Source organism: Cervus canadensis, chromosome 12, assembly GCF_019320065.1.
Source record: "Cervus canadensis isolate Bull #8, Minnesota chromosome 12, ASM1932006v1, whole genome shotgun sequence".
NCBI lineage: Eukaryota > Metazoa > Chordata > Mammalia > Artiodactyla > Cervidae > Cervus > Cervus canadensis.
Window position 1 is genome coordinate 9,723,174 of NC_057397.1, and position 25,875 is coordinate 9,749,048.

Genomic DNA, 25,875 nt, shown 5'->3' on the forward strand with positions numbered 1-25,875 from the left:
AGGAGGGCCAGGAACTCAGCGGGCAGGAGACAGACAGAAAGCGCAGGTCTCGGGGTGACTGGGGCCACCTGGCCTCCTAGGACCCTCCTCCCGAGCGTGCCCACCTGCCCTCTGAGCTCCAGCCACCTTGCAGCAGGGCCAAGGTGATGGCTGGGCTTCCCAGGACGCACTTGCTCGCAGTAGCTGGGGCTATGGCCCAGGTGGGAGCTGAGACCTGAGGACCCTGGTGGGTCACAGCAAGGACAGGACGGCACCCAAGAGGGCTGGCGGCCCAGGGCTCAGGCTGAGTGCTTGTGGGGTGCAGGACACACCTGAAGGCCCTGCTCCTTCCCCAAGGACCACTGCTCCGTCTCTCCCCAGCCACTAGCAGAAATGACTCGGGGGCGCCCTGACCAGCGGCACTGGGAGGTGGGGGAACAATAACTGCCACCCCCAGGGCGAGCACGGCAGCTGTTCTAAGGAGCCAGGGCTGTTTTATGTGCTCACATCTATTCAATCGGTATTTCGATCAATGGATGCATTACAAGCTTTCCCTTTAAGAGCCTAATAAACAACAAGATAGAAAGTAAAATTCTCCATAAAATGACACTTTTAAAAATCCATTTTAGCTGAAGCTATTGGTGTTTTGTGTGTTAGCTGCAAAAAGCAGGTATCGCTGGGCCTTAGGGGCCCCCCTCCAAGTGCAGAGCTCAGCAAGCCAGGCCCAGGATTGGCCGGCTCAGCCGCCCCGATCCTCGTTCCCCGGTGTTATCCTGTAGGCCGGGCGGTGGCTCAGGCCCCGGGCCTGACACTGGGGACGGCGGGGAGGGCCTGGCCCCGCTGCAGCCGCCCCTCCAGCGCCGCTCACTCCAGCCATCCTCCTCCTCTCTCTCTGGCCCACTGATACCCCAGCCCCAGCCTGCTGTGCATGTGAAGTCCAGTCTGCCCATCCCTGTCCTCTCCCCACACGGGCAAGAGGGGAGGGAAGGAGGCTGGGGCAGCAGAGCCCGTGCCCCGACTCCTCTGGGAGGGACTCAGCAAGTCGAGGCCCCACCTGGCTCACTGGCTCCCAGAGAACACCCCGGGGTCACCTCCTGGGGCTCCCTCCTCCACTCTGGGCCTGCCCGTCAGCCCCACTGCCCACACACCCCTCTCACTGCAACCTCTCCTCTGTGCCCTGGTGTCCGTGGCTCAAACCCCATCACCAGGGGTGTGGGGGCCAGCCCAGCGCGCACCCTGCCACCACACCCCCAAGAGCCCCAGCAGCTGCCACCAGTCGCTGTCCTTTCAGCAGGACAGGTCTCGCCAAGGCCCGGATCAAAAGCCTGGCTGCCTGGCCTCTGGCAGCAGAGGGCTGCACGCCTTCGCAAGGCCTCCCATCACGTCCTGCTGGTGACCTCGCTCGGGGTCTCTGCCCTCACCCTCCTTGGGAGTGCTGCTGGCCCGCCCTTCCCAGGACACCGCTCACAGCCCCTCCCTTGCTGAGCTCCGCGCAGGGCCTACTGCTCACAGTGGGAGGGCGCTGGCCACCTGGGCCCCACGCTGTCTCTCCAGCTCCCCCTGCCACCAGGCGGGCCCGTCACTGGCCCCAGGACCCAGGGCCACTGTCCGCCTAGCTTGAGCCTCCCTGTCCCTGCAACTGCAGCCCCTCTTCACCTCTGATCTCACACCAGTTGCCCGTGCCCCTCGGGGAGCCCTAGGACACTCACGCTCGAGGGCACGTCATGAAGGGGCCCCAGTATCTGGACACGGCCGAGCAGAAAACACCAGAGGGCGGCCCAAGCCAGGGACACGTGACATAGTGGAAACGTTACAAGACCCCAGACGCCACAAGCCCCGGCCATCAGTGACCCTCGTGTCACGGCTACCTAAAGATATTCGGGAAGAGGGGAGATGGGGGAGGCAGGGGACCCACCCCACCCCACAGGCCCCAGCAGGAGGGCTCCTCTTAGAATCCTGTGAGCACAGCACAGCTCCCGGGAGAAGCTGTGGTGGGAGCGGAGACCCCAGGCACAGGCCCCTGAGCTCAGCGTAAAAGCTCCTGCAGGTCAGACAGTGAGCAGGGAGCCAACTACAAGTGAAGCACTCCCACCGAAGCTGCCAGGCCACCAGTGGGACCAGCTGGACCACCAGGAAAAGCCGAACAAGCACCGCAGGCGACGCTGTGGCGAGTGGCCACTGGGGAAGGCCGAGACTGAGCCAGTGTTCCCATGGCTCACCTGAGGAATGCGGGGGGCCCAGCAAGGGCACAGTCTCTGGCTCTGCACTTCTGGGGGCGGGGGGTTCAGCTCAGTAAACGTTTTGCTGTCAGGAGACCAAGGAACCTTGACCCTCCCACCTCAGATCACAAGTAAAAGTTAACTCATAAGGGATCGCAGACTTAATATAAACACTGAAATAGCCAAGCTTCCAGAAGAAAATGTGACCTTGGCAAACAGTTCTCAAACAGGACGACACTCATAAAAGAAGACTGATGAACTAGACAGCACTGAAGGCAAGCCCCGCTGTAAGAGGATCTCTGACACAGGAGTATAGCCATCATATATAAAGAATACTAGCAAATCAATAAAAAGACAAACCGACACAAACGTGGGTGAAAGCCTGCACAGGGCACTGCACACTACGTCACGTGTGCAGCCTAGGGTGGCCTGCGGTAGCTGTCCTCCCCAGCCACCCGCTGCCCAGCATCCATCTGCCCACTGAGGCTGCAGCTCCACAGTGGGGCGGAGGGCGGGAGTCCTGGTCACTTGGCAACATGCCCCACAGGACAGGGCAGCAGAGACAAGAAAGCCCCAGATGCCCACCGAGAGCACCATGAGCGCAGCATGGGCACACCTGGAGAGGAGCAGGACAAGCTGGCTCCGGCTGCTATAAAGCGCCCGGTTTCCCCACAGTCCTGGAGGCTGGCAGCCCGGATCAAGGCGCCAGCCAGGTTAGCTCCCGGCACAGCCTCTCTTCCTGGCCTGCAGAGGGCCTACGAGTGCTCACAGGGCCTCTCCCCAGGGTGACTGCAGAGCAAGCCCCGTCATCTCTTCCTCCTCATATAAAGACACCAATTCTATCAGATCAGGGCCCCATCCTAATGACCTCATTCAGCCTTAATCACTTCTCATCTCCAAAAAGCCACAGTGGGATTCAGGCTTCAGTCTATGAGTCTGTTTGGATAACAAATGGTAAGCAAAAGGAGTTACACAAAACAGCACCTATTAGACGAACCTACATATATGAAGTTCAAAAGTTTCGAGACAGAGATTTTCCAGACAGAGAGGGACCACAGGGTAGGTGGGGATGTATGGGAGGAGCACCCTGCAGGGGGTAGGTAACGGGCACACTCTGTGGTAGATACACAAGATAAAAATCCACACAACTGACTACTGAAAATACAAACAAATCACCCGTTTTGCCTATGGAAATCGAATGTCTGTTCAGAAAGTCAAGTTCAGGAACAAGATTTTACACAATAAAGGTGACATTTTCAAATAATGTGGAAAAGTCTAAATGTTTGATAAATGTTCTGAAGACAACCAGATAAGCATTAAACAAAATTAAATTCGACCTTTAACCTCACACCAAGTCTCCAAATAAATTCCAGGTAGATTACAGTTTTAAATGTAGAACTGGAAAGTACAGCACTAGAAGAGAATACCTGACCTCATGTTATCACAGGACGACGAAAGCAGTTCTAAGCAAATCAGTGTCTTAAGAGACTGACAGATCTAAGAATACAGAAAACATAAAAGTTTCATTAAAAATCCTCACGAACAAAACAAAAGGCAAAACAGAAATTGAGGAAAAATGTGTACTCTGCCAAAAGGGTGCCCCCCCAAATATTTAGATTCTTGAAAACCTGTAAGAAACAGGCCAGTGGCAAATGGACAGTGCAACAAAAAAACCCCGCTGAACTTAACGAAGAGCATGAATACAACTGACATTAAAGGAGTTCCCTGGTGGTCTAGTGGTTACAGTCTGGCTCTTTCAGCACCATGGCGGGTGTTCAACCCCTGCTGGGGGAACTGTGATCCCACAGGCCACGTGGCGTGGCAGCAACGAAAACAACCAAAGTCTGAATGAACACTGGATCGCAATCTCTTCTAGAATAGGCAAAAAGTTTGGCAGGGGCAGCTAACACCTGGAAGGACAGAAGACGCACACCATCGCGGCCGAAGGTGCGCACCTGACTCTCCCCACAGCCCAGGAGCCGAGGCCTGACCTGGATGGACCAACCTCAGCTGCGGAAAGAAGACCGCCACCGAGCGGAGCAGCCCCTTGCTGCAGCACAAATGCAGACTAGGGCAGCGCCGGGGAGACCGGCCTCGCGGCTACAGTCCAGCATCCACCGCGGAGGCTGCGGTTCAGGCCGCATCCACCTCCACTGCCAGCCCCGGGAGGCTTCCAGAAGGCTTCCCGGGGAGGCAGAACCCTGGGCGAAGCCTTCTGCGGGAGCGGGAGGTGGCGGCAGTGCAGTCCGTGCAGGGTCTCACACGGCAGAGTCCTTACCAGCACCTGGGGCACCTACCGGCGGACGACCGTCCAGGTGCAAAGCACTTGGCCCACCCGCCACCCAAAAAAAAAGTAAAAAAAAAAAAGAAAAGCACTTGGCCCCCACGACCCCTACTAGGGGGAGGGGCGGGTTGGAGGGAGCCCTGGAGGGCAGGGGGGCAAAGCCCACCCTTCCAGCACCCAAGCCCAGCAGGGAGGGGCGCTGCAGCCGGCAGGCCGCGCCCCAAAGCAAACCCCGCCCCGGGCACGCCCACCGGGCCCCCACCGGGCAGGCGGGCAGGGCCGGGCGCAGCCCCGCCCCACCCCGCCCCCAGAGGGGCCCCACCGAGGGACAGAGCCCGGCCTTAATTTATGGTCCCCCGCCTATGCTTTATGGCTTTCTTAATTCGGCTCCTGCTACTATTAATGTAGTTAATGCTGAGATTATATCTATTTTCTGGTGTCAGGCGGTGATTTATTCAAGCCATTTTTCCGGTGGAGGCTCCCACGCTGTTAAATCAAGCGCCTTGCCAATTAAGTGCTGACTTGGGAAGTGGACGCAATCTTAACAGACATCTAACCGCAAATTAAACCGGGGCTCCTTTACTCTGGGGAGTGGGCGGAGCGGCCACAAAAACCTTGCTGACTTCGAGGAAAGTCAGAGAAAAATAAACCAGCTCGCTCGCCGGCTGCCCTGACTCCAGGAGACTGCTGGGCAGGCTCGCAGCAGCCGGGGTCAGGGTCCTGCCCGGCCGGGAGCGCGAAGCGAGGGTGGCCGGGGGAGGGCAGCAGTCGCTGGACCTGCCCCAACACACAGAGGCTCTGCACTCGCAGCCCCTCCCACCCGGAGCAAACGCTGATGGGCGTCTGGCTCAGCAGATGCTGGGTGGAGCCCTAAACAGCAAGGGGTGACTGAGGGGTTACCGAAGGCCCCCCTCTGAGGACCCGCAGGGCACACGGTGGTGGGGGTGGGGGCAAGCACGGGGGGGGGGGAGCAGGAGGCTAACTGGAGCTCTGCAGGGGGAGCATGTACCCAGCCCATCAGAGGGTGCCCATGCCCGCTGGGAGCTGCCTGCCCAGAGCGCCTGAGAGCCGCACACGGGGCCCTGGGGACAGGCGGCAGCCAAGCGGCCTGAGGCCTGGCAGGGCCTTTAGGGCATGGTCCGCAGCACAGTGAGCCCCCACACCCCACAGCCAACGCAGGGGGCCCATTTTTCTGTCCAGGGAAACCCCTAGAACAGTGGCTTCCCTCACCCATCTCCAGAGGCCCTGGCCCGTCCCTGAGAGGGGAACTGTGTTTTGGGGTACGACCAGGCTGGAAGTTGATATATGCAAAGAGTTAAATGTGGTATTGATTATCTGAACGATACTTTACTACCACCTCTAAAACCAAGATAAAAGTGGTGTTTAAAACGATGTTTGATTGTGTAAGGCACCCAGGAACCGCTGGGTGACAAGGACGTTTTATTTCTTCCTGTCAGGAGCAGTATTTTCAGCTTCCCTGCTCCTCACCTCCAGGGACCCCCGGGGGCACCGACACAGAATGCGAGGGCCTGGTGCAAGGTGTGGCTGGGGCCTGGGCACGACTGAGGGAAGCCCCATGGGGCTCCACGGGGAGGGGCCTCGAGGGACCCTCCCAGCGTCCTTCCAACAGTCCTGCTGCCTGCAGAGCAAAGCTTCCCTCGGGCAAACGCGGGGGTTCCCTCTAGGTTTACCCTGAAGCACCCTGGCAGATCCAACTGTGTCTCCGTGAGGCGTGCCGCCAAGCACGTGGGGCGGCCACGCAGTGGCCGCTCACACAGGGCCCTGCAGGGGCCAGGGCTGGCCAGGGCGACACGTTGCCTGCCCGACCCTTTTCTACTGCCGGTCTGAAGGCTGCCTGGCAGGCCCTGGACACTTGAGCCAGCTCCCAAAAAGCAGAGACGCCAGCTGCACATCCACAATCAAGACACACTGCGCTGTGGATGGCCTGGTGTCCATGCGGGGGGGGGGGGGCAGGCAGGGGGTCCGCGCGCAGCAAGGATGAGGGTGGCCTGGGGCAGTGCTGCCCCGCCAGGCTGCAAGACAGAGGCTAAGGGTCACCGCCAGAGGGGCCAGGGACACGGGCACCCTCCTCACCTCCCTGCTCCGGGCACCCGCACGCAGCCGAGGCACCAGGGAGCAGGACAGAGGGAGGGGTGCACACGTCTGTGCGTGGAGAAAAGGGACAGAAAGTGAGAAAGCCACCGATGTGAGGAGGCAGCGACAGACAAACAGGACAGAGAGACTGAAGAAAGAAAGCCAAAGGCTAGAGGGCCTGTGAGTCACACACAGACGAGAGGCCAGCAGGGCAGGTGGGCACCTGGGGGGCTGCAGATGACAGAAACCGTCCCACAAGCGAGGGGCCTGTGGCAGAGCCTGGGCGGGGGTCAGAACGCAGGCCACCCCGGAGGCTGCCATGACCGACCAGCCCTGACCCCAGCCTTCCACGGCAGCTCCTGCCGACCAGCATGGCCTCAGGGACACCAGCCCAGGGAGACACCCTGGCCCACGGGCTCTGGGCCAGCTCGCCATGGGCCTGGAGAGGGAAGGGCCCAGTGCCGCGTGCCGCAGCTCCCGTCTAAAATGCAGAAAAGGGGGTCCAGTGTGTGCCACTTCCCACACCGCCCACAAACGGAACCCAAGTGCCACCTGTCATGCGGTCTAGCCACAAACACTGTGGCAACAATGCCCGTGACCCGGGCCCACGCCAGCAGTCCCATAGCCAAGGAGGAAGGGGGACACGGAGCAGCCTCGGGGGCAACCGTCACAGCGCTGTTTGGACACCGAGGAGGGTGGACCACAGGCGTGGACGGAGCCCCACACTGGTGCCTCCACGCCCGTCAGTGTCTGCCCAGAGCTGGCCAAGGAGGACAGCCCAGCTTCGCCCCTGCCCAGGGGCCGCGTGGCACCGGTGGCCCCGCCGAGCACACCCTCTCCTCAGGGCGCTGGGCCCTCGGTGCTGGGCCCCCACACTGCTGGCCACTGCCCCCGACCTCACACGGCCCACCCTGGAGCTGCCCGCGCTGGGGAGCATGGGGACAGACCGGGCCCAGATGACCAGCTGGTCTGGTTTGAAGCCAAGGCAGCCCTGGGAGGGGGCTCCACGTGCCAGCCCACCCAGGGTGGCGCGCTGACAGAGCGTGGACAGAAGAGGGAAGACGGCAGCTGGCCTCGGCCCGGGCCCCTCAGGGTCCTGCGTCCCAGGCCTGGCCTGCCAGGCAGGGGCTGGGCTCTATCAAGGCCAAACAAGGCTCCCTCTGGACCAGGTTCTGGAGGGAGAGTGGGCATCCCACGGCGCCCCAGCCCCTGTGCCCACAGGGGCAGCTGTGGCCTAGCAAGGCTGGTCCCTCGCCTCCCCCAAACTACCGAGGGGGCAAGGAGCCAAGGCCACAGGCCCTCCCAAGCCCCGCCGAGGAGGCAGACAGGCTTTAGGCCTCAGGGCTGCCGACAGCCAAAAGGCCTGCTGGACTCAAGAGAAATGAATAAACCACCTAGGCGCGCTCTGAAGCTACTTCCAAATTAAGAGTTGCATCCTTGCTGTCAGGTCCCCGCCAGCAGTTTCCGTGGCACCTCCCATGCAGAAACGCACCTCAGCCCATCTATTAGAATGATGGAGGCAAAGGGACCCACAACCACACTCCTTCCTTAATGAGCAGCCAAAGGGATCAGTAAGCATAATTCCAGAGGCCAGTAATATTTTATATAATCGCCGAGCGGTTTAAATTGAAAACCCCCAACTGAATCAATATTTACTGCATTGAAACGAAATGAATAGTAATAAGTCACTAAGCTCTCTGTCCTGTTTCATAAAATAAAAAATTATAAAAATGAGCACAGGCACAGGGAGGCCATCACATTAACTTTTACAGCACTCGGGGAGCCGTAACCGCCTGTTCTCATAAAATAAAATCCTAAAAAACCTGCCAGAGGAGACCTGCTTCAGCATCACACAGGGAGGCAGGAGAGGAGGGGATGGGGGTCACCTCAGGGCCTGGCCTGACCCCTGCCAGTCCCACCGAGTCTCCAAGAAGGCCCAGAGGAGGCGCCCCAACCCCTCCGAAGCTCAGCACCAAGAGCTCTGGTCTCGCACCCCCTCCCCGCCCCTGCCATCACCCTCGGGCTGAACTTCCTGCTCTGATTTCTTTCCTCTCTTCAAATCCCACCTGGCGTGCTCTTGGCAGCTCCCGCAGGCACAGGAGAGCCTGTTGTTTGAGCATACAGGCATCTGTGGCGAGGGCGGAGGCCGGGCTCCAGCACAAAGGTGCTGTGAGAGGCAGGCGATGCCGCAGAGCGCCACCAGGCCAGGTAAGAGCCCCCGAGAGCCCCTGAGACCTCACGCTGAATGGGGCACAAGCCCCTAGTGGGCCGAGAGCCCTGGCAGACCCACCCCAGGCTCCGAGGCAGGAAAAGCTGGGCACAGAGCCCTTCACAAGTGGATGGGTCCCGGGGCTCAGGAGCAGGAGGCACAGCAGCCATTAAAAACAGACACGGGCCGTGAGCATGAAAGACAGAGGAGACAGGAAGAGCCTCAAGTGTCTGTGCTTAAGTGTTCAACACCCCTGGTGACCAGGAAACTGCAGATTAAAGCACCAGAGAGCCACACACGTTGAGAGCACGCCCGTGATGGGAACACATGGGACTCTGACCCGGGAAGGCCTGCAAGGAGGATGCACACCCCTGCCCAGACCCCTCGACACGCTCCCATCACCCGTCAGCACTGTCGAGAGACACCCCCCCGCCACCGCCCACGCGGGCTGAGAACCACCAGGAGCCACTGGGCTCCCAGGAGTTGGGCCCACAGAGAGAAAGTCCCAGGTGAGCCTGGAAGTTTCTGCTGTGTGGGCGAAGGAGGCTCGGTGAGGGGCGATGCCACGTGGAGGGAGCCAGGGCAGCCCCCAGGGGCCTCCACAGGCCAGTGAAGACGGCAAATGGATGGTCAGAACGGAGCAAATGGCAACAGATCAAGTAAGGACCTCGAGTCCACGCAAACGCAGCAAACAGCAACAGATCAAGTAAGGACCTCGAGTCCACGCAGACGGAGCAAACAGTAACAGCTCACAGCCTGTCAAGTAAGGACCTCGAGAAGGACGTACAGGGTGGTGGGAAGGAGGGGAGGCAGCTCCCTGCAGGATGCCGCGCCCCCGGGGCAGGAGGCGCGGAGGCTGCGGGAGCACTGAGGTCCAGCAGGGACAGGCCGCTCACACAGCCAGGCACAACAAACACCCCGAGGGACCTACAGGGCTCCTGCCGAAGGGCGAGCTCCGTCTCCTCATGCAGGGGGTTGTCTCTGGAGCCCTGGTCAAGGGCGCTCAGGCTCGTGTCCCCACAGAGGGGGCGGAGCAGAGGGGACAGCGCAGCAGATGGAGCGGGGTGTGCAGAATCAGGGCGCCCAGGCAAAGAACACACTGTGGTTCCACACACCATCACTGCAACTCTTCTGTGCTTCTGTGTAGCTGAGAATGCAGTTACCCACAACACTGCATGCTAGAAACTGACGAGGAAAGGGACCAAGAGTGAGCCCAGGAGCCCATGGGACTGCCTGCCACCCCGCCCTGCCCACCGGCCCAGCCCCGCCCTGCCTCCTGACGCACCCCTCTCCCCGACAGCCCCTGGCACACAGCTCCCCTGGGGTGGACAGGGGTCAGCCGCAACAAGGCACTGTCCCCAACATGCTGACATAAAGCGGCCACTCAGGGCACGAGCCACAGAGCAGGGCTGCAGCCCAGAGGTGACCGTCTGGACAGAGCTGTGCCTGGTCCCCTCCACACAGCGCAGTCAGGCCTGGCGGAGACCCCGGGTGGCAGTCACGCCCGGGTGGCACCCAACACAGTCGGTCCGCCACTGGGCCACAGCTTCCAGACAAGCAGGGGCCTGACACAGGGCAGGCCCCCCACAAGCACCTGGGGACTGAGTGGACCAGAGGAAAAGCATGAACTGACCCCTCTTCCCGAGGCCCAGGGGCAGCAAGGTGTCACCAGGGCCACCTGCCTGGGGCCTGCTCTGCTTGGCCAGGCCTGAGCTGCGGCACTGACAACCCAGGAAGGAGAATGCTCAGCCAAGAGTCACGTGCAAACACCTGCCTAAGTGGAAGGCCTGTCTCCAGAGGGAGCAGCCTGTGGGGGCCGCGGCAGGCCCTGCAGAGTGTGGGGGCCCCTCCTGTCCCATTCAAAAGCCCCAAGGAAGTGCTCTCACCCACGTCTCACACACCGGGTGAGGGGTGGCCCCACCCAGCTCCCTGACCTCAGACGTCCAGCTCCAGACCGAGGAGTAAACGTCTGTGTGAGCCGCCCAGCACCCTGGTGAGGCGGGTGGGGGGAGGCTGGGCAGGGCAAGGGGGCTGCCTGCCCCCCCAGAAGGGCGGGTAAGGGGACGGCGTGGAGCCACAGCCCCCGCAGGGACGCTGCCCATCCTTGCAACGAGTGTCACTTTGGAGAAGCGATTTAAAGCCTTCAAAGTCACAGCCAAAACCTCGTCAAACCGCCTGAGATTACTTAAGATTTACTGCACAGACACAAAAATAAAATAAAAGAGGGCAGCGCGGCGAGCGGCAGGCCCGGTGACAGCACCATTTGTAGTCGGGACAGCGCGGCCTACAGACGCGGCTGCTTAAGCACAGAGGCTTCTGTTTATTCCGCACTTTCCCATCAGATGAATTCGGAGAAAAAACAAGTGACAGGCTGTTTAGGGACATAAGTCATACCTCAGCTTCAGTTCAGATTCATGAACTTGCTAGAAGCCAGAGAGGGCATGGCAAATCCACAAATCTTTGAACAAAAAAATTAAGCCCTCTCTCAGCGTGAGCCTCAGCTCTGGGGCGCACTCTGTGAGCCCCTCTGGAGCAATCACCAGCCTGGGCCCGCAGGGCCAGTCACCGCGGCCCCCACAGCCAGGTGGTCCCCAACTGGGGCGTCTGCCGGCCTGGACCGCAGCATGGAACAGCACCGAGGACTCCACCCAACTCCAGCCAGTGTCGCTCCCAGGAGGGGCAGATGCCCCACCCTGTGTCCCACCTGCTCGGGCCTCCACACACTCTCCTGGCCAGGGCAGCCGGGGGCTTTCGACGGGACGACGGACACATGTCTAGGGAGCCTGGTGGACAGTGCCCGGGACAGGGTGGCGTGCGTCCAGGAGCTTCCTACCTTCCATCTGCCCCAATGGGATGAGGGCTGACTGGCAGACGGACCTGATGGGCTAACGGCCCTACTTCCAGCGGACTGCCGTCTCAGGTGTTTCTGGAGTCAGAGCCTCACCACAGCAGCACCAGGACCTCCTCCACCTCCAGAGCAGACAACAGGGGGCGGGCGGGGACCCCAGCCTCCTGCTGCGAATGTGGGCTACCAGGTGGGCCTCAGCCCCCCACACATGAGGCCAAAACTGACTGGGGGCTCAGAGTAGGTAGGTTTCCATCTAAATCAGCGGGCAAAACGCAAAGCCACCTCCTGAGGCAGACGTGCTCCCTGGTGCCCGGGATAGCGCTAACAGTGGTGGCCATGCCGGCACGTGGCTCAGGCCACAGTGAGGCTCACAGGCCTCCAGAGGGTGGAAGGATGCTGCCATCTCTGTCTCTTCCTGGACACCAGGAGTCAGGTCTGGGGACACCCACCCTGCTGGCTCCCACAGGGCAGGGGGTGGGCAGAGGGGCTGCCGCCCCCCGAGGATGGGCGGGTGGGCTGAGAGCAGGCTCAGCTTTCGGAGGCCACAGGCCCTCCTGAGACCTTGGGATGGCAGGGCCTGTCCGCCAGCCCGCTGTAGGCATCCTCTCTCCCTGGGGCACCAATCCGTAGCCCAAGAAGAGCCTTTGGTTCCTGGGCTCAGCCCAGCGCCTGGTGGACAGCCCCGCTTTGGGGTAACTCAGCAGCCAGGAGCCCATCCTGGCCTCGGCCCAGTCGCCAGCCCAACTCCTCCTGCCAGGGAGAGCTGGGGAAGCTGCCACTGCAGGACAGAGGTCAGGGCCAAGGCCAGCAGGCCCTGGGACCTCTCCACTGCCTGCCGACCACGCACAGGCAGCCCCAACTCTGAGGAACTGAAGGAGCAGGGCGGGCAAGCATCAGGGTGGCCGCCAGCCCTGGGGACAGGCCCGTCCCACTGCCTCGACAAGCTGAGCCGGGCGCAAGCAGCTGACGGCGGGAGGGGCAGTGGCAGGCGGCAACTCTGCCAAGGAGGAGGCCGCACCAGGGCACAGGAACCCATCCACTGGCAGCCACGCTGCCTGAGCCTCCCGGCCGCTCAGCTCCCCCACCCCCAGATGACGTCGGGGGGCCTCCCAGGCGCCTGGCGGGGGTCAGACAGGCCTTCAGGGAGGCGGCCCCTGAGCAGGCCCCACAGTCGCCCTCAGCTAACACGCAGCTTGGCCGCACCTCCGCACGGGGCTGCTGAGAGCTGGGGCAGCTGCAGCCACCAAGCACGGCCAGGGCTGCGGGGCGGTGACCCACCCTCCCCACCGGGCCCGGACACCTTCACAAGACGCAGCGCTTGAGGCAGGCAGCGGCTGAGAGGGGCTGGAGGCCGGGCTGGGTGGGCCTGTCCCAGCAGCCCGTGCTGCGCACCCGACCCCTCCACCTGCCCACACAGCAGCCCCGCGGCCCCCAGAGCTGAAGTGGAGGCACAGCCCAGGCCCTGCTGCTGACCGGGCCATCCTCCACCTGGGGGGCTGGGTGATCGGCTGGAACCAAGGCGGCGGCTGCCTCGGGGGTGCGCCCGATCACCCCCTCCTCCGGAACCCTGCCCCTTAAGCCTGTGCTCATTTCTGGTCAGTGACCCCATCATGGCCTGGCACGCTCAGCACTCAACACTGGCCCAGCTGGATCCACACCGGGGCTCCCATGGCCCCAGGAGCCAGAAGGAGAGGCCCGTTGGCGCCTCCTGACAAAGGTCACGCGGCCCCAGCAGAGGTGGGGCCAGGCCTGGGCTGCCAAGGCGGCCGGATGCCGACTGCAGGAGGGGGAGGCAGGAGCAGGAATCAATAAATCTGAACCTCATTCACGATGATCTGGGGCTCTTATTAAGTAAATTAATTTAAGTTAATTTAGCTCGATCATGACTCCCGATCACAGTGATTTAGTGAGGGGGAAATTGCATTAGGAAAGGCCATGCTCACCAGATAGGAGAACGGAAGAAAATTAGACCCACTTAGCACTGTGAATTAATATGGAAATAGAAGGTGTAAATTTAACCTTATCGAGAGAGTGAAAATTATCTTCATAAATTTGTAGAAATAGCCCCCAAGATGCTTATAAATCTATTTAAAACAAAAATATTACAAAAAGTGCAGTAAAATTAATTTAAAATATACTTCTAGCTATCGCCTCCAGAAAAGTCGGCAGCAAGGCCAAGTTTCGTGTGGCCTAGCGGGAGGGAGGAGGGTGGTGAGCACTGCTGACCACCTGGGCAGGCTGACCTCCTGGCAGACCTATCGTGGACCAGCAGGTCCCCAGCGCCTCTCCCACGGCCACAGGGCCAGGCAGCCACTGTCCAGAGGGTGGGGGTCCTGAGGGGGCTGGCAGGAGGGTCCCTGCCCAGGGCAACAGCTGCTCTGCCCCATGGTCAGCCCCAGTGCACCCGGCTGGACGCTGACAGCGATCCCTCAGAGGGCAGAGGGCAGAGGGGAGGATTCCCACCCACTCGAGCTGTCACCCCCTCCCCTGCCTCACTGAAGGAAGGGGCCACACCCCACCTTCTGCAGCCCTCCTGCTTCTGGGCCCCTGGCACCAGGAAAGAGCATGGGGCCGCCCACCCTGCACACGCCTTCAGCCACAGGCCGCCCGGAGTGAGGCCACAGCCCTCGGCGGGCAGGAGGATCCTGGTGCCAGCAGCTGGAGCAGGCTGCAGCCTCACCCCCCACCCCTGACGATCACCCTAAGGACAGAGAGCTGGCCCAGCCTCTCTCACCAGAAGCTTCTCCCTGAGGGACACCCAGTGTGCTATGGCCTCAACAGTCCAGGCCATGGCTGCTCCCAGACCACCCCCGGTGCCTTGCTTGATAACAGGACAGGGAGCGTGAGTGCACGAGTGTGTGGCACACACAGGCTGGCCACATGACTGGTGCAGAAATTGCTGGGTAGAAAAATGAGCGCATTCCCCTGCCAACAACTACAGACCAAGCTCTTGAGGAGGTGCGCTCAGTCCCTGAGGCCCTCTGGCCTGCCCCGCCCTCTGGAGCCCACCAGGCGCAGGCCTCTTACCTGGACACGGAGAGCCGCCGTGTCCGCCAGGAGGGCGGGGCTGGGGGGCCGGGGGCGGTGCTGAGAGGCGAGATCGGGGTCTTCTTGATGATGCGGTAGCGCGTCTTGATCACTTTGCTGGTGGGAGGGAGCCGCTGGCCATGCAGGCTGGAGGCTGCAGGGAGACCCAGACACAGAGGTCAGGAGAGGTGGGGGAGCTGCCCACCGCCCTGCCCACGCCCACCCCACTCCGGGGAGCCCAGCAGCTCCTGCAGCCAGAGCCGGCGGCAGGGCAGGCCCAGCTCCTGTGGGCAGTGAGGACGGGCCGCGGGTGGGCTGCGGAGGCTGGGATGCGAGGCGCTCACCTCCCTCTCTGGCCACCCTCACCCACACCCTGCCTCCACGTTAGATTTATGTCCTTAATCATTTCCGTTTCCATAACATTTTGCAGAGTGATATACACCACAGCTTTCCTCCTTGCTGAAGGTTTCATGCAATTAACAGGGATCTGTTTTGCCCCAGTTCCCTCAACTTGATAGCCAGCAATTTCTCCATGGCTTCGAGGAACGAATCTAATTGCCACCTTTTGAAACGCACGGCTCTAACTGCCCAGATAATTAAAGTTAATGCAGCACTGCCGCCCCTTGTGGCCCAGCCAGCACCCAGGCCCTCAGGCCGGGCTGCTCAGGCCCAGGCTCCCAAGGGCGCCTCTCCTGGGGCCCACTTCCACATGCCTGCACGCAGCCCAGGGCTCTGCCTGGAAGGGGGCCACAACCACCACCCCCGCAGCGTGCAGCTTCTGGGCAGCACAGCTGTGGGGGATGGACAGACGGGGGGCCAGGAAAACACACTGGTCTCACCACCAGAACTCCAGCACAAGGAAGGGCAAGGATCAGCTGACCCTCAGCTGAAGGCTGCCCAGGCCCGGCATGGCCCAGAAGAGGGCGCGGCCCCACAAGGCCCCATGTGCCTCGCTGCTTTACGCCAGTCCTGGCGATGCCCAGCCACCCCACTGCCCAGCGGCACAAACCAGTGCATCCTGACCCAAACCTGCTCCCCTAGGCCCAGGACACATCTTCCCAGCACCTGCAAAGCCCACAGAAAGTAGTTACTGCTCTATGAATGATGACGGTAACACTAACTAAAACCATCTCCCAGAGCTGGGAACAAAACAGCCCACCAAGCCACAGCCAGGCCCTCCCCTCTCAGCAATCAGCACCTCGGCCCGGACCTCCTCTCCAGACCCACCCAGCCTGGCGGGCGGTGGGGTAGGGGTCTGCCCAGGCACAGCCAGGACCAGCCCACCCAGCAAAGCAACCACACCTGCACAGCCATCGGAACAGGCACTGTGCCTCCCGGTCCAGATGCTGGAAGGGCCCCGCCTTCCCGCATGAGACGGCCAGGACACGGCAGGGACTCCAGGCCCTCCTAGGAGCCCCCACAACAGAAGAAGGAGGTGTGCAGGCTACACACAGCCAGCCGGGTCAGGTTACGCGTGGGCCACAAGGCCCAGGGAGTGCTGAGAGCGGGGGACGCCTCTGCTCCCCAGGACTGACGGCAGGGACCCACAGCCACTGCCCACCAGGGGGGTCCACAGAAGCCTGGGCAAGGCCGGGCCGGCACCCCGCCCCACCTGTCCCCACCTGTCTGTCTCCTAGCAAGGGCGGAACCTCAGGAGGGGTCGTGGGGAACAAGCGGAGCTCAGCAGAAGCACAGGATCACCTGGGGGCCCGGCCCTGCCGAGTGACCAAGGGGCGGGCCTCCAGCCTCGGGCAGCCCCACACCACACACTGCCCAGCATGCCCCAGCAGCTGCTGCTGCTGCTGAGTCACTTCAGTCGTGTCCGACTCTGTGCGACCCCACAGACGGCAGCCCACCAGGCTCCCCCGTCCCTGGGATTCATTCTCCAGGCAAGAACACTGGAGTGGGTTGCCATTTCCTTCTCCAATGCATGAAAGTGAAAAGTGAAAGTGAAGTCGCTCAGTCGTGTCCGACTCCTAGTGACCCCATGGACTGCAGCCTATACCAGGCTCCTCCGTCCATGGGATTTTCCAGGCAAGAGTACTGGAATGGGGTGCCATTGCCTTCTCCACAGCATACCCTGGGCATCAATAAATAAATGTTTGTTGAATTGAATTTTCAAGGTCTTACAAGCAAGGAGAGACCAATGAAAATCAATAATAGCTTGCTCCAACTATGAGCTCAGGAACATGAGAATTCCTCTAAGTTATCACCAAGCCCCATGCTGACCTCATAGCCTCCAAACCCACCCCAGCTCCCTGTTCCCAGAGCCTCTGACCTGGACAGACCCCTGCCTGTCCCCTCCAGCGGGCCGCCCACCCTCCGCCCCATTCTGACCCCCCACAGCGGCCACCACCCACCAGCTGAGGCTGTGACATGCACCGCAGAGCCCAGGGTGCCCTGCTCTGTGGCCTGCGGCACGGCTGTGTGGGGTGGGAAGGGGCGCTGGGCCGTGAGCAGGCCCCCGCCCCAGTCTGGCTGCTTCCATCCCACACTCCACCCCCTCTCCCAGATGCACGCCCCCTTCTCCCATCCCCTCCCTGCTCCACCAGGCACCACCTCCTTCAGGAAGCCCCCAGTCCCCATAGCCCAAGGGATTGGACTCCACATTCTGCAAAGCGCCTATTGAGACACAGCCTCTGCGCCTGGCCCTCACTTCTGCCTGTGAAGAGCACTGGTGTTCACGACATCCCTGTGCAATGCAGCCCCACTGTGAGAGCAACTTCATCATCAACTTACTGCGTTTTCCTTATCGGTGCCCCATTACCACTTCCAAAAAAACAAACTAATAAAGCAGACCGTCCCTCTTAAAAGGCTAATTGTCACTCTCCAGACATCTCCCCTGTCATACCCCTGCCCTCTAAATCCAAAAGGCAGGAGGGAGGGCACAGAGCCCATGCCGGGCCCCCACAGTGGGCTGTGACCCCCAGCCTGGCCCTGTAGATCCTCCCGGTCTTCCATGAGCAGCATGTGCCTGGGGGTGGATGCGCCTGACAACGGTCACAGAGAGGACCGTCCAGGGCGCCCCTGTCCAGGGCACAAGCTCAGCAGGGCAGGCAGACGAGTGGCGTGCCACCCTTGTCCTAGGCGTGGTAGGACTAGGGGCTCCTAAGACCGCACATGGCACATAGGGGCCAGAAAGCTGGGGTGGGAGGCCCAGCAGCCCCGCAGGCTGTGTGCAGACGGAGTGGCGGGCATGCTCTCCAGGAGGCAGCACGCTCCTCACGCGGGCAAGGCCACCTGAACCCAGCACAGCCCCGCCAGGCAGCAGGCTCTCCCCTTCCTCCTGGCTGGCTGAGGTCTGTGTAGATAATCATGTTATTTAGATAGAATGTTGGTTTAATTCCCTTCATTACAGACTCCCAGGGCTGTAATTTTTTTCTCCGCATGATGTATTCCCCGTGGCACATTTCACTCAAATCAAACCCTTCGCGCCTTTATTGCCAACGACGCCCGGGCACCGCGTTATCAGGCCCACACACACAGCCCTCTCCGCCCCGCTGTGCAGAGGTCACTTCTAATGACTAATCGATCTCATTAGCTTCCCTAATTAAAAACTTTACTACCGCAGTAGAAGACAAACTACAAAAAAACTGCTGGCATCATATTTGAATGGGTATGAGCCCATCCATCAGCCAGGCCCTGGCCCCACGCACCAAGCACACGGCTGGGGGTGGGGGGGAGGGGCACTGCCAGGGAGGCCGGCCGCAGGGTCTGGCCGTCTGGGAACAGGGAGCACCAGCCCTCAGGGGCCCCCGCCGTCGGGGTGGCCATCCGGCAGCATTGTCCAAAGCAGCCTGGCCTCCGGCTGACCCCAGCCTCCACTCCACCTCAACAAGCACCACAGACAGCAAAGCCACCGGATGGAGGGCAGGCCCTCACTCTGTGTCACTGCGGGCTGGGGTTGAGAGGGGGTTCAAGTTTTTATGGAGCTTCAAAGAGCGAGAACTAGGAGGAAATGAGCTGATTTCACGACTGTTTAATGAGAGAAGAGGAGCTGGAACTGGAGCTCCTCTGAGCAGAGACTGCCTGGGGCTGCCGATAGGAGCAGGAGGCGGCGGGACAAGCCCCCGACAGCCCGGTGGCCAGTGGCCCCCACGCCACCCAGCGGTCCAGTCAGCTCCGGACATCCCAACGGAGGCAGGGTGGGCGCCATCAGGAAAGGCAGGGCGGGGATGGCGAGGCTGATCTGGGACCTTGAGGAGCGTGGACCAGAGGCCTGTCCCAGACTTTCCCTGATCAGGCAGGCCCCCGGGCCCCGCGGCCCATCGTGCATCTGCTTCCAAGTCCACACAGGCATTGGGGCCTCTGGAATGGGCAGAGTGAGCAACAGGCCGTGGGGGAGGCCCGAGGCAGCAGACAGTCACGGCTGGGCTTCCCACACGGTCCAGGGGCATCACCCCAGCACCTGAGGGCCAGCAGAGCGAGGAGACAGCTCAGAGCCACCGGGGAAGGCTAAGCCAGAGAACACGGACGCCGCCAGCCCTCCCACCCGGCGGGGTGCAGGACAGGACTGTTGGGCCACAGCCAGTGCCTGGCGTCCAGGTGGGGGATTCTCCAGAACCAGATGCACGAGGTGCCTGGGTCAGGCACAGCCTGAGGATCGAGAACCCCACCCGCCTGTCAGGCACCCCAGAAACCAAGCTCTGCTCCTGAAGGGGGCCCCAGGCCCCGCCAGCAAACCGAGTGGATGGGGTCAGTCAAGCACCCGGCCCCCTAGGGCCTTGCAGCGCAGCCGCCGGGAAGTGGGCGGGTGGGCTGTGGGGTGAGCCTCCTGCCGGCCTGGGCATCCCGTGCCCAGTCCTGTGACTCAAGGCCCCCAGTCACCGAACCTGCTCCTCCTCAGCAGCTGCCCTGACACTTCCTCACACCCCCAACTCTGAGGTAAGACAGCCGAGAGGCCACGTCACGGCTCAGGCTTTCAGGAGCCCCAGGAGCTGCCCTCCCCTCCCAGTAACGCGTGTCCCACTGGCCCGTCGCCTAACCAGCAGCCCGCACTGCACCCTGCTCCCCAAGGCCACTCAAAGCCCCCACAGCGGAAGGCCTCCACCTGACTGGGGCCGTGGGCGCCAACAACCGAAGCAGCTTCCGAGCACCCAAACCAGCTTCCCCTGGTTCCGAGGTCTGACAGGGCTTTCACGCCCATGGTTCCCAAGAGGACTCCCCCATGACACCTCTTCCTAGGGCGCCCCCCAGACCACCCCTGGCCTCCACGAGAACAGGCCCCTCCAGCTACTGCCTGCTTAGGGATCACAAGGCAAGGAGCTCGGGGAGCACGCCCACAACACCGCCGGCTGGGAGGGCCTAGACAGAGCGGGTGGCACGGCCACGGCCCCCGGACAGTGGGAAGCAGGGAGGGCTGCAGGCAGGCGGAGAGTCTGGGCCCGCCCTGTGCTGCCTCGAGGCTGGTGGAAGGCTCACACCTGGCCAGCAGAAGAGAACCCGCCAGACCGCCAGCGACCGGCCTGCCGTCTCTGGACACCATCTTTTCTGAACATCAGCCTGTCTGAGCTGTTCCCTTGGTGACGCCTATGATCCTGGAGACGGTGAGACCACAACAGCATCAAGAGGACTGAGGAGGGGCGCGCAGTCCCCAAGGGCCGCCAGGAGAAACTCCTCCACCTTCAGGAAGCAGAGGGATAGCTACGCGGCCAGAGGTGCTCCCAGAGGGGGTGCTCCCAGCAGACGCCAGGGGCAGGGCAGCTCCCACTCTGGACCCACGCGCCCTGCAGAAGGGCCGGGACCTGAAGTAGAGCCAGCGAGACGCTGCCTGCAAAGAGACGGATGGAAGCAGGCATCATGGCAGGAGGCTGGGCCCCTCACCCCACCCAGACCGCAGTTCGCAGGGGAAGACCCAGGGAGGGCTGGCTCTGGCCAGCTCAGGGGGTGCCTCCTTGTCAAGAGAAGTGGGGACCCTCTGCCGTCCACTCCCTACAGAGAATCCACAGTGCCCACCGTGCAGCAGAGCCGCCAGGCACATCAGCCCTAAGGAAGAAGGAAGGAAAATGACCTGCCCACCTTGCCCAGCAGGACGAGACCCAGGCTGGGCCAGACGGGCACCAGGCCTGGGGGCCTCTGCCTAGGAGTCTGTCAGGAAGGACAGAAGAGGGGCTCAACTCTGACATCAGCCTGGAAGACACGTGGCTCCAACCCACAAAGACAGCTAGAAACACACTGCGACCTCCCCCTGCCCCGACACCTGCCCCAGCACCCCAGATCTCCCCCTGCCCCTGCAGGCTCCCTGCGCCCCCAGACCTGTGTCTCACCCCTCACCGAACACCGCTCACTGCCCACCCTGGACCCACTGCATTCAGTGCCCTGGCAGCCAGCAGCCGCAGCCGGTCCCAGCCGCGGACCTGCAGGTGCAGGGCGCATGCGGTGACCGGGCCTGGCCCTCCTGCTCCCACCCACAAAAGTACAAGCGAAACATCAGGACAAAACCTCCTGGAGGAGGCAGACGCCCTACCCCCAAGCTCGCTCAGTGGGAGCTGCCAGGGACCGCAGCCCCCGCGCTCTAACAAGCTTCAAACGGAGGGTGACGGGGATCGCAAAGGATGAATTTTTATGAGTCTAATAAATCACTCCACTTTTCCTGCGCTTGATGGCTGCCAGCACCTCAAACGGTGGAAAAGCCCTGCCGCGGTCAGGCAGCTCGGCCGTGTCCCCGCAGGCGCCACACAGGAGGGGACGGGCCACCGAGGCCCCGCCCGGCTCCCACGGCACCCGGTTCTGCCTCCGGACCAGCCCTCCTGCAGGCCCCCAGGAAAGGCTCGGGCAGCCCGTGGAGAGGCTCTGCCGGACTCCGACACACAGAGGGCCCACCCCTGCCTTCCAGGCCAGAGTCCGCACAGGGGCCCTGGGGAGAGGGGTGGCCACGTGGACACGTGCTCGTTCACATATGCGCTCGCTCACACACGCGCACTCACTCACACGCAGGCATAGGAGGCCCTGGGGAGAGGGGTGGCCACGTGGACACGCGCTCGCTCACACACACGTGCGCTCGCTCACACGCAGGCTGTGGATGCACGTCAGCAAGGGGGAGGGACGCCTGTCCCTGAGAGGGTAGAGGCAATCTTGGGTCGCACCCCGCGAGACTTCCTGTCTCCTGCTCTGGGGACCAGCCTCAGCGAACACCTGTTGTCACCAAATCACAACAGCAGCCCAACCAGGCTGCACGCCACCCGGCGGCCGGCGGCACCAGAGGAGCATGGGCAGCAGGGAGGTGACAGACAGCCCTGTTGCCGCCCGGCCCCGCGCGACACCATCCCACGCTACCTGGTGTTTAATGACGATACTATCGGCCAGAGACACACATTGCCGGGACTGTCAGGGCCCTATTAGAGGGAAGATTGAGACCCTACTCTTCTCAAACTCACTCAAGCAGCACAAGCCGCCGGCTCCTGTAATTATCATGCGCGAGCCATCGATCGCAGACGCCACCCTGTCCGTGTGAAACGGGGCAGCATGCTCCCCGACAGTCTGTGCATTGCGGGGGCAGGTCTAAAGGAGGGAGGAGGGGAAGGGAGCACCTCCCAGCCCCCACCCACCTGCAGGCCCAGGGCACAAGGGGCAAACTCGGGGAACAAGGCCCACAGGTGCAAGAGACAGCCACACCCCAAGGCCAGGCACCCCAAGCAAAGGCAGGGAAGGTAGGATCCAGGCCAGGCAGACAGCCCACCCCCCCCCCCACTCCCCCAGAGACAGGGCCAGGCCCGAGCAGGCAGAGAGCAGTGTCCAGACACGGCTGGGCTCCCCACCGGCCCCCTGGAGACCAGGCGGCCCCTGCCCGGGCTGAACCAGGCTGTGCTGGGATTACGCACCTGCGTGCAGAGGTCCAAGGCCTGACTGCCCAGGGGACCAGGGGCCGGCCAACACTTAGCCCCGCACTGGGTCTGTGGGCACATGGTCTCCATCCTCACAGGACGGCAGTCCTTTCTCACACCTGTGTCCGTCCATCTGGGAGCCTGTCCCAGGCAAGCCAGGAGGACAGGGAAGTGGCCTGGGGGGGAACCCGCCCCCTACCAGACTGAGACCCTGGAAAGCCAGAGCCCTAGGGAGCAACAGGGGCTCCCAGGTCCACTAAGGGAGTGGAGGGGCCTTGTCCACAGCCCACTGACAGCACCAGGGCCCCCAACAAGCCAGGTCAGCTGAGGGGCCAAAGCCGATCCTGGGAGGTGAAGGCCCACCCCACCTTGGCAGTTTCTGCTGAGGTTTCTGGTGGCAGAAAAGTGCCCACCAGTCCCACGTGGACAGAGGCCCACGTTCCAAGCATGAGCGACAGGGGATGCGGTGCAGAACATGCCTGCCCTCCCCACGGGGCTGGCCCAGACACTAACCGCCATGCCACAGGATAGGCGCCAACCAACATGCCCGCCTCCACCCCGCTCACCCTCAGGGACCCTATCCTCACCCACGGGGGGGGGACCGAGGGGGGGCCCCCAGCAGACACAGGGTGTGCCCCCAGAAGTGTGACAGACAGCGGGCCTCAGTCGTCCCCAGAAACCCCAGTCCCACTACATGGCCCAGAGCCGGTGGCCCGCGCGAGGACAGCGCTCCTGCTGGCCACAGCCTGGCCCCTCAGGCGCCTGGTCCAGCTTCCTCAGAGTCGGGGCCAGAGACGGATGCTTCTGAGAGAGACTGGAAATAACCCCGCTATAAAAAGCAGTGACCACGGAGAGAAAACCACGTGCGCCCTCACAAGTGCCAGGCTACCCGGATTCTCCTGGCCACTCACCCATCCTATCCGGTGGCTGGAGGGGCAGAGCTGTAGCCCAGGGGCAGCAAGCAGGCCTGAGGGCACCTGGGCACAGGGTAGATCTGGCCTCACTCAGCCCTGGAGCCAGCCTGCCTGGCCAGAGACGGGCCAGAGAGAGGCACCGTGGCCGAGGCGGGAGGGCAGCAGAGCCACTGGGGCTCACGGGCCAGAGGAGGCCCGCTGCCAACCACGGAGGCAGCAGGGGGGCAGCACAGGCTGGCCAAGAAGGGGACCAGGGGCCCCCCACCCTCAGCTCCGGGCCCGCAGGGAGGAGCCTGGGCCTGGGCCACTGCAGGGTCCTCCAGTCCTGCTGAGGGACAGCTCCTAGGCTCCACTCGCAGAAAGCGCGCTACTGGGGCCAGGGTAAGGCTGGGGGCGGCTGTAGCCCCACACACCTCTGAAGAGAGGGCCTCGGACCTCTGAAGAGAGGGCCTCAGGCCTCTGTGGCTGCCATGGGGGAAGGAGGGGTGGGAGGTGGCAGGAACAGGGAGGAGGGTGGGGAGGGGGTCTGCGAGGCACTGTGGGGGCTGGGGCTACCCCGGGCAGGGAGGGAGCCGGGCAGGCAGAGGCCCAGAGCAGAGGCCTCCCAACCTCAGGGTGGTGGGCACCCCAGGTCGGTCTGCCCGAGGCTGGTGGACTCTCCAGAAGAGGGCGCCGCCTGTCGTGAGGCTCAGCCCTGCAGTCGGCAGCCCAGAAAAACTCAGCAGATAAAGAGAGGGAGGCAGAGGTGCCTGGAGGGAGGGGAGGCCGTCCCTCACTGCTGACCCCCCGGTCACAGCGCCCGGCAGCAGCACAGTCTGCAGGAGCACTTGGGATGCCCGGCCTCCACACGGGTGCAGACGAGCAGAGATGAGAACACGTGGTGCTGGTGACTCGCTGCACAACGTGGCTTCAGCAAAGCTCACCCCGGACACCCTGGGAGCCGTGGGCCCCCGCCTGATCCTCCCCACCCTCCCACCGTCCTTCCCAGACTCTATGGTGGCACCAGGGCTAGGGAGTTTGTGTTTGCTCACAGGGCCAGGGCCTGCCTTCCATCTCCTGCATGCAGTGAGGTACGTACGCCATCTCTCCCCCAACACCCCGAGCCCCACCGCCCACCCCACATACCTCTGCCACCCGCACTGACTCAGGACCAGGTGGCTGAGCCGCTGCGGCCGGTGTGTGGGCAGCGAGCGGCTCTGAAGGCACCCCTGACACGAGTCGCCCTGCACCTGCGGGACAGCCTGGGACAGACGGGCTCACCCCTGGACCACACCGAGCACATGCTGCCTCACAGGACGCCCCCTGCTGGGTGGCGAGGCCATTTGCTGTCAGCCGCCGGGGGCCCGCCCGTGCCCAGCGCTTGGAGCAGCGGCCGCTGTCACACCCAGCGCCACAGAGAGCATGCTCCGCACAGGCCACCACTGATGAAGAAGGGCAGTCAGGAGGACAGTGGCCAGAGCCCGGGGGTCTGCACAGCCTGTGGCACACCATGAGAAGAAAACAGCTCCAAACTGACTCAGAAAGCGCAGCGCTCCAAAGGAGGACAGCAAACAGCCCGCAAGTGTGGGGAGCTGGGCCCTGCACCAGGCCCACAGCGCCCAGAGGCCCAGTCTGGCCCCCCAGAGGCCCTGCCAGACGTGCGGCTCTCCAGGCCGGAGCGGTCGGGGCTAGGGCCGGCCCACACCAGGCTGATGGCCCAGGCACTGGGTCCCCAGACTCTCAGACTCTCCTCAGCCAGGCAGGCAGGAGCACCAGGAGGAGCACCACCTGGGGTGTCCCCAGGCCCCCACCACCCAAAACCAACGCAACGGGAGGGAGTGAGCGCACCATGAACCAGGCCCCGGCCCAGCCCCACATTGCAGATGCCCGGGAGCATGCTGGCTCCCTCAGCACACCTGGGGGTGGCCCCTGAACAGCTGCAGCAGGTGAGGACAGGCCCCCAGAGAACACCGGCTCAGAACCCTCCGGGCATCTCCAAGCACAGTACCCGAGGGTCAGCTGCCAGGGGCACAGGAGGTGGGGAGGACAGCAGCTCGCTCCCATCCACACAACCCCACAGAAGGGACCTGCCACCTCCCTGAGCTGGACCCCTGTCTGGACGCCGCCCAGACTGATAGCGGCGGGACTGCAGACTCCTGAGGACCGCTGGGCGCAAGATGCCATGGGGCCGGGCCTGGGAGAAGACACGGAGGCAGAGCAAGAAGCACCTGCACGTCTCATGGTCAGAAGCTGATGGATTTGCAGTTGTTGCGCACAGCTATAGACTGTATTTGCAAACCCCATCAATTCTATGCATTAGGACCAAACCTGCAAACCAGAGGGATCCCTGGGAGCACCGAGGGCCCTGGGCCACACAAGTGATGCTCAAGTGGCACCAGAGGCCCCACTGGGCCAGGGGGCCTTCTCAGCCTGGGATCTGCCTGGCAACAGCTCATCTGGGGAGCCCAGGCTCACCTCCCACAGACACCAGAAAAGACA

At 62.6% G+C, this 25,875-nt stretch overlaps 1 protein-coding gene across 1 annotated transcript in view; it reads right to left on the reverse strand.

Moving 5' to 3' along the window:
* ZC3H3 (zinc finger CCCH-type containing 3) overlaps window positions 1–25,875 on the reverse strand; it is a 62,507-nt gene that overhangs the window by 21,373 nt on the left and 15,259 nt on the right. The window contains exon 4 of the mRNA XM_043484265.1: window positions 14,661–14,814. Within this exon, the coding sequence (XP_043340200.1) occupies window positions 14,661–14,814 (154 nt within the window). The remainder of the gene's footprint in view (window positions 1–14,660; window positions 14,815–25,875) is intronic.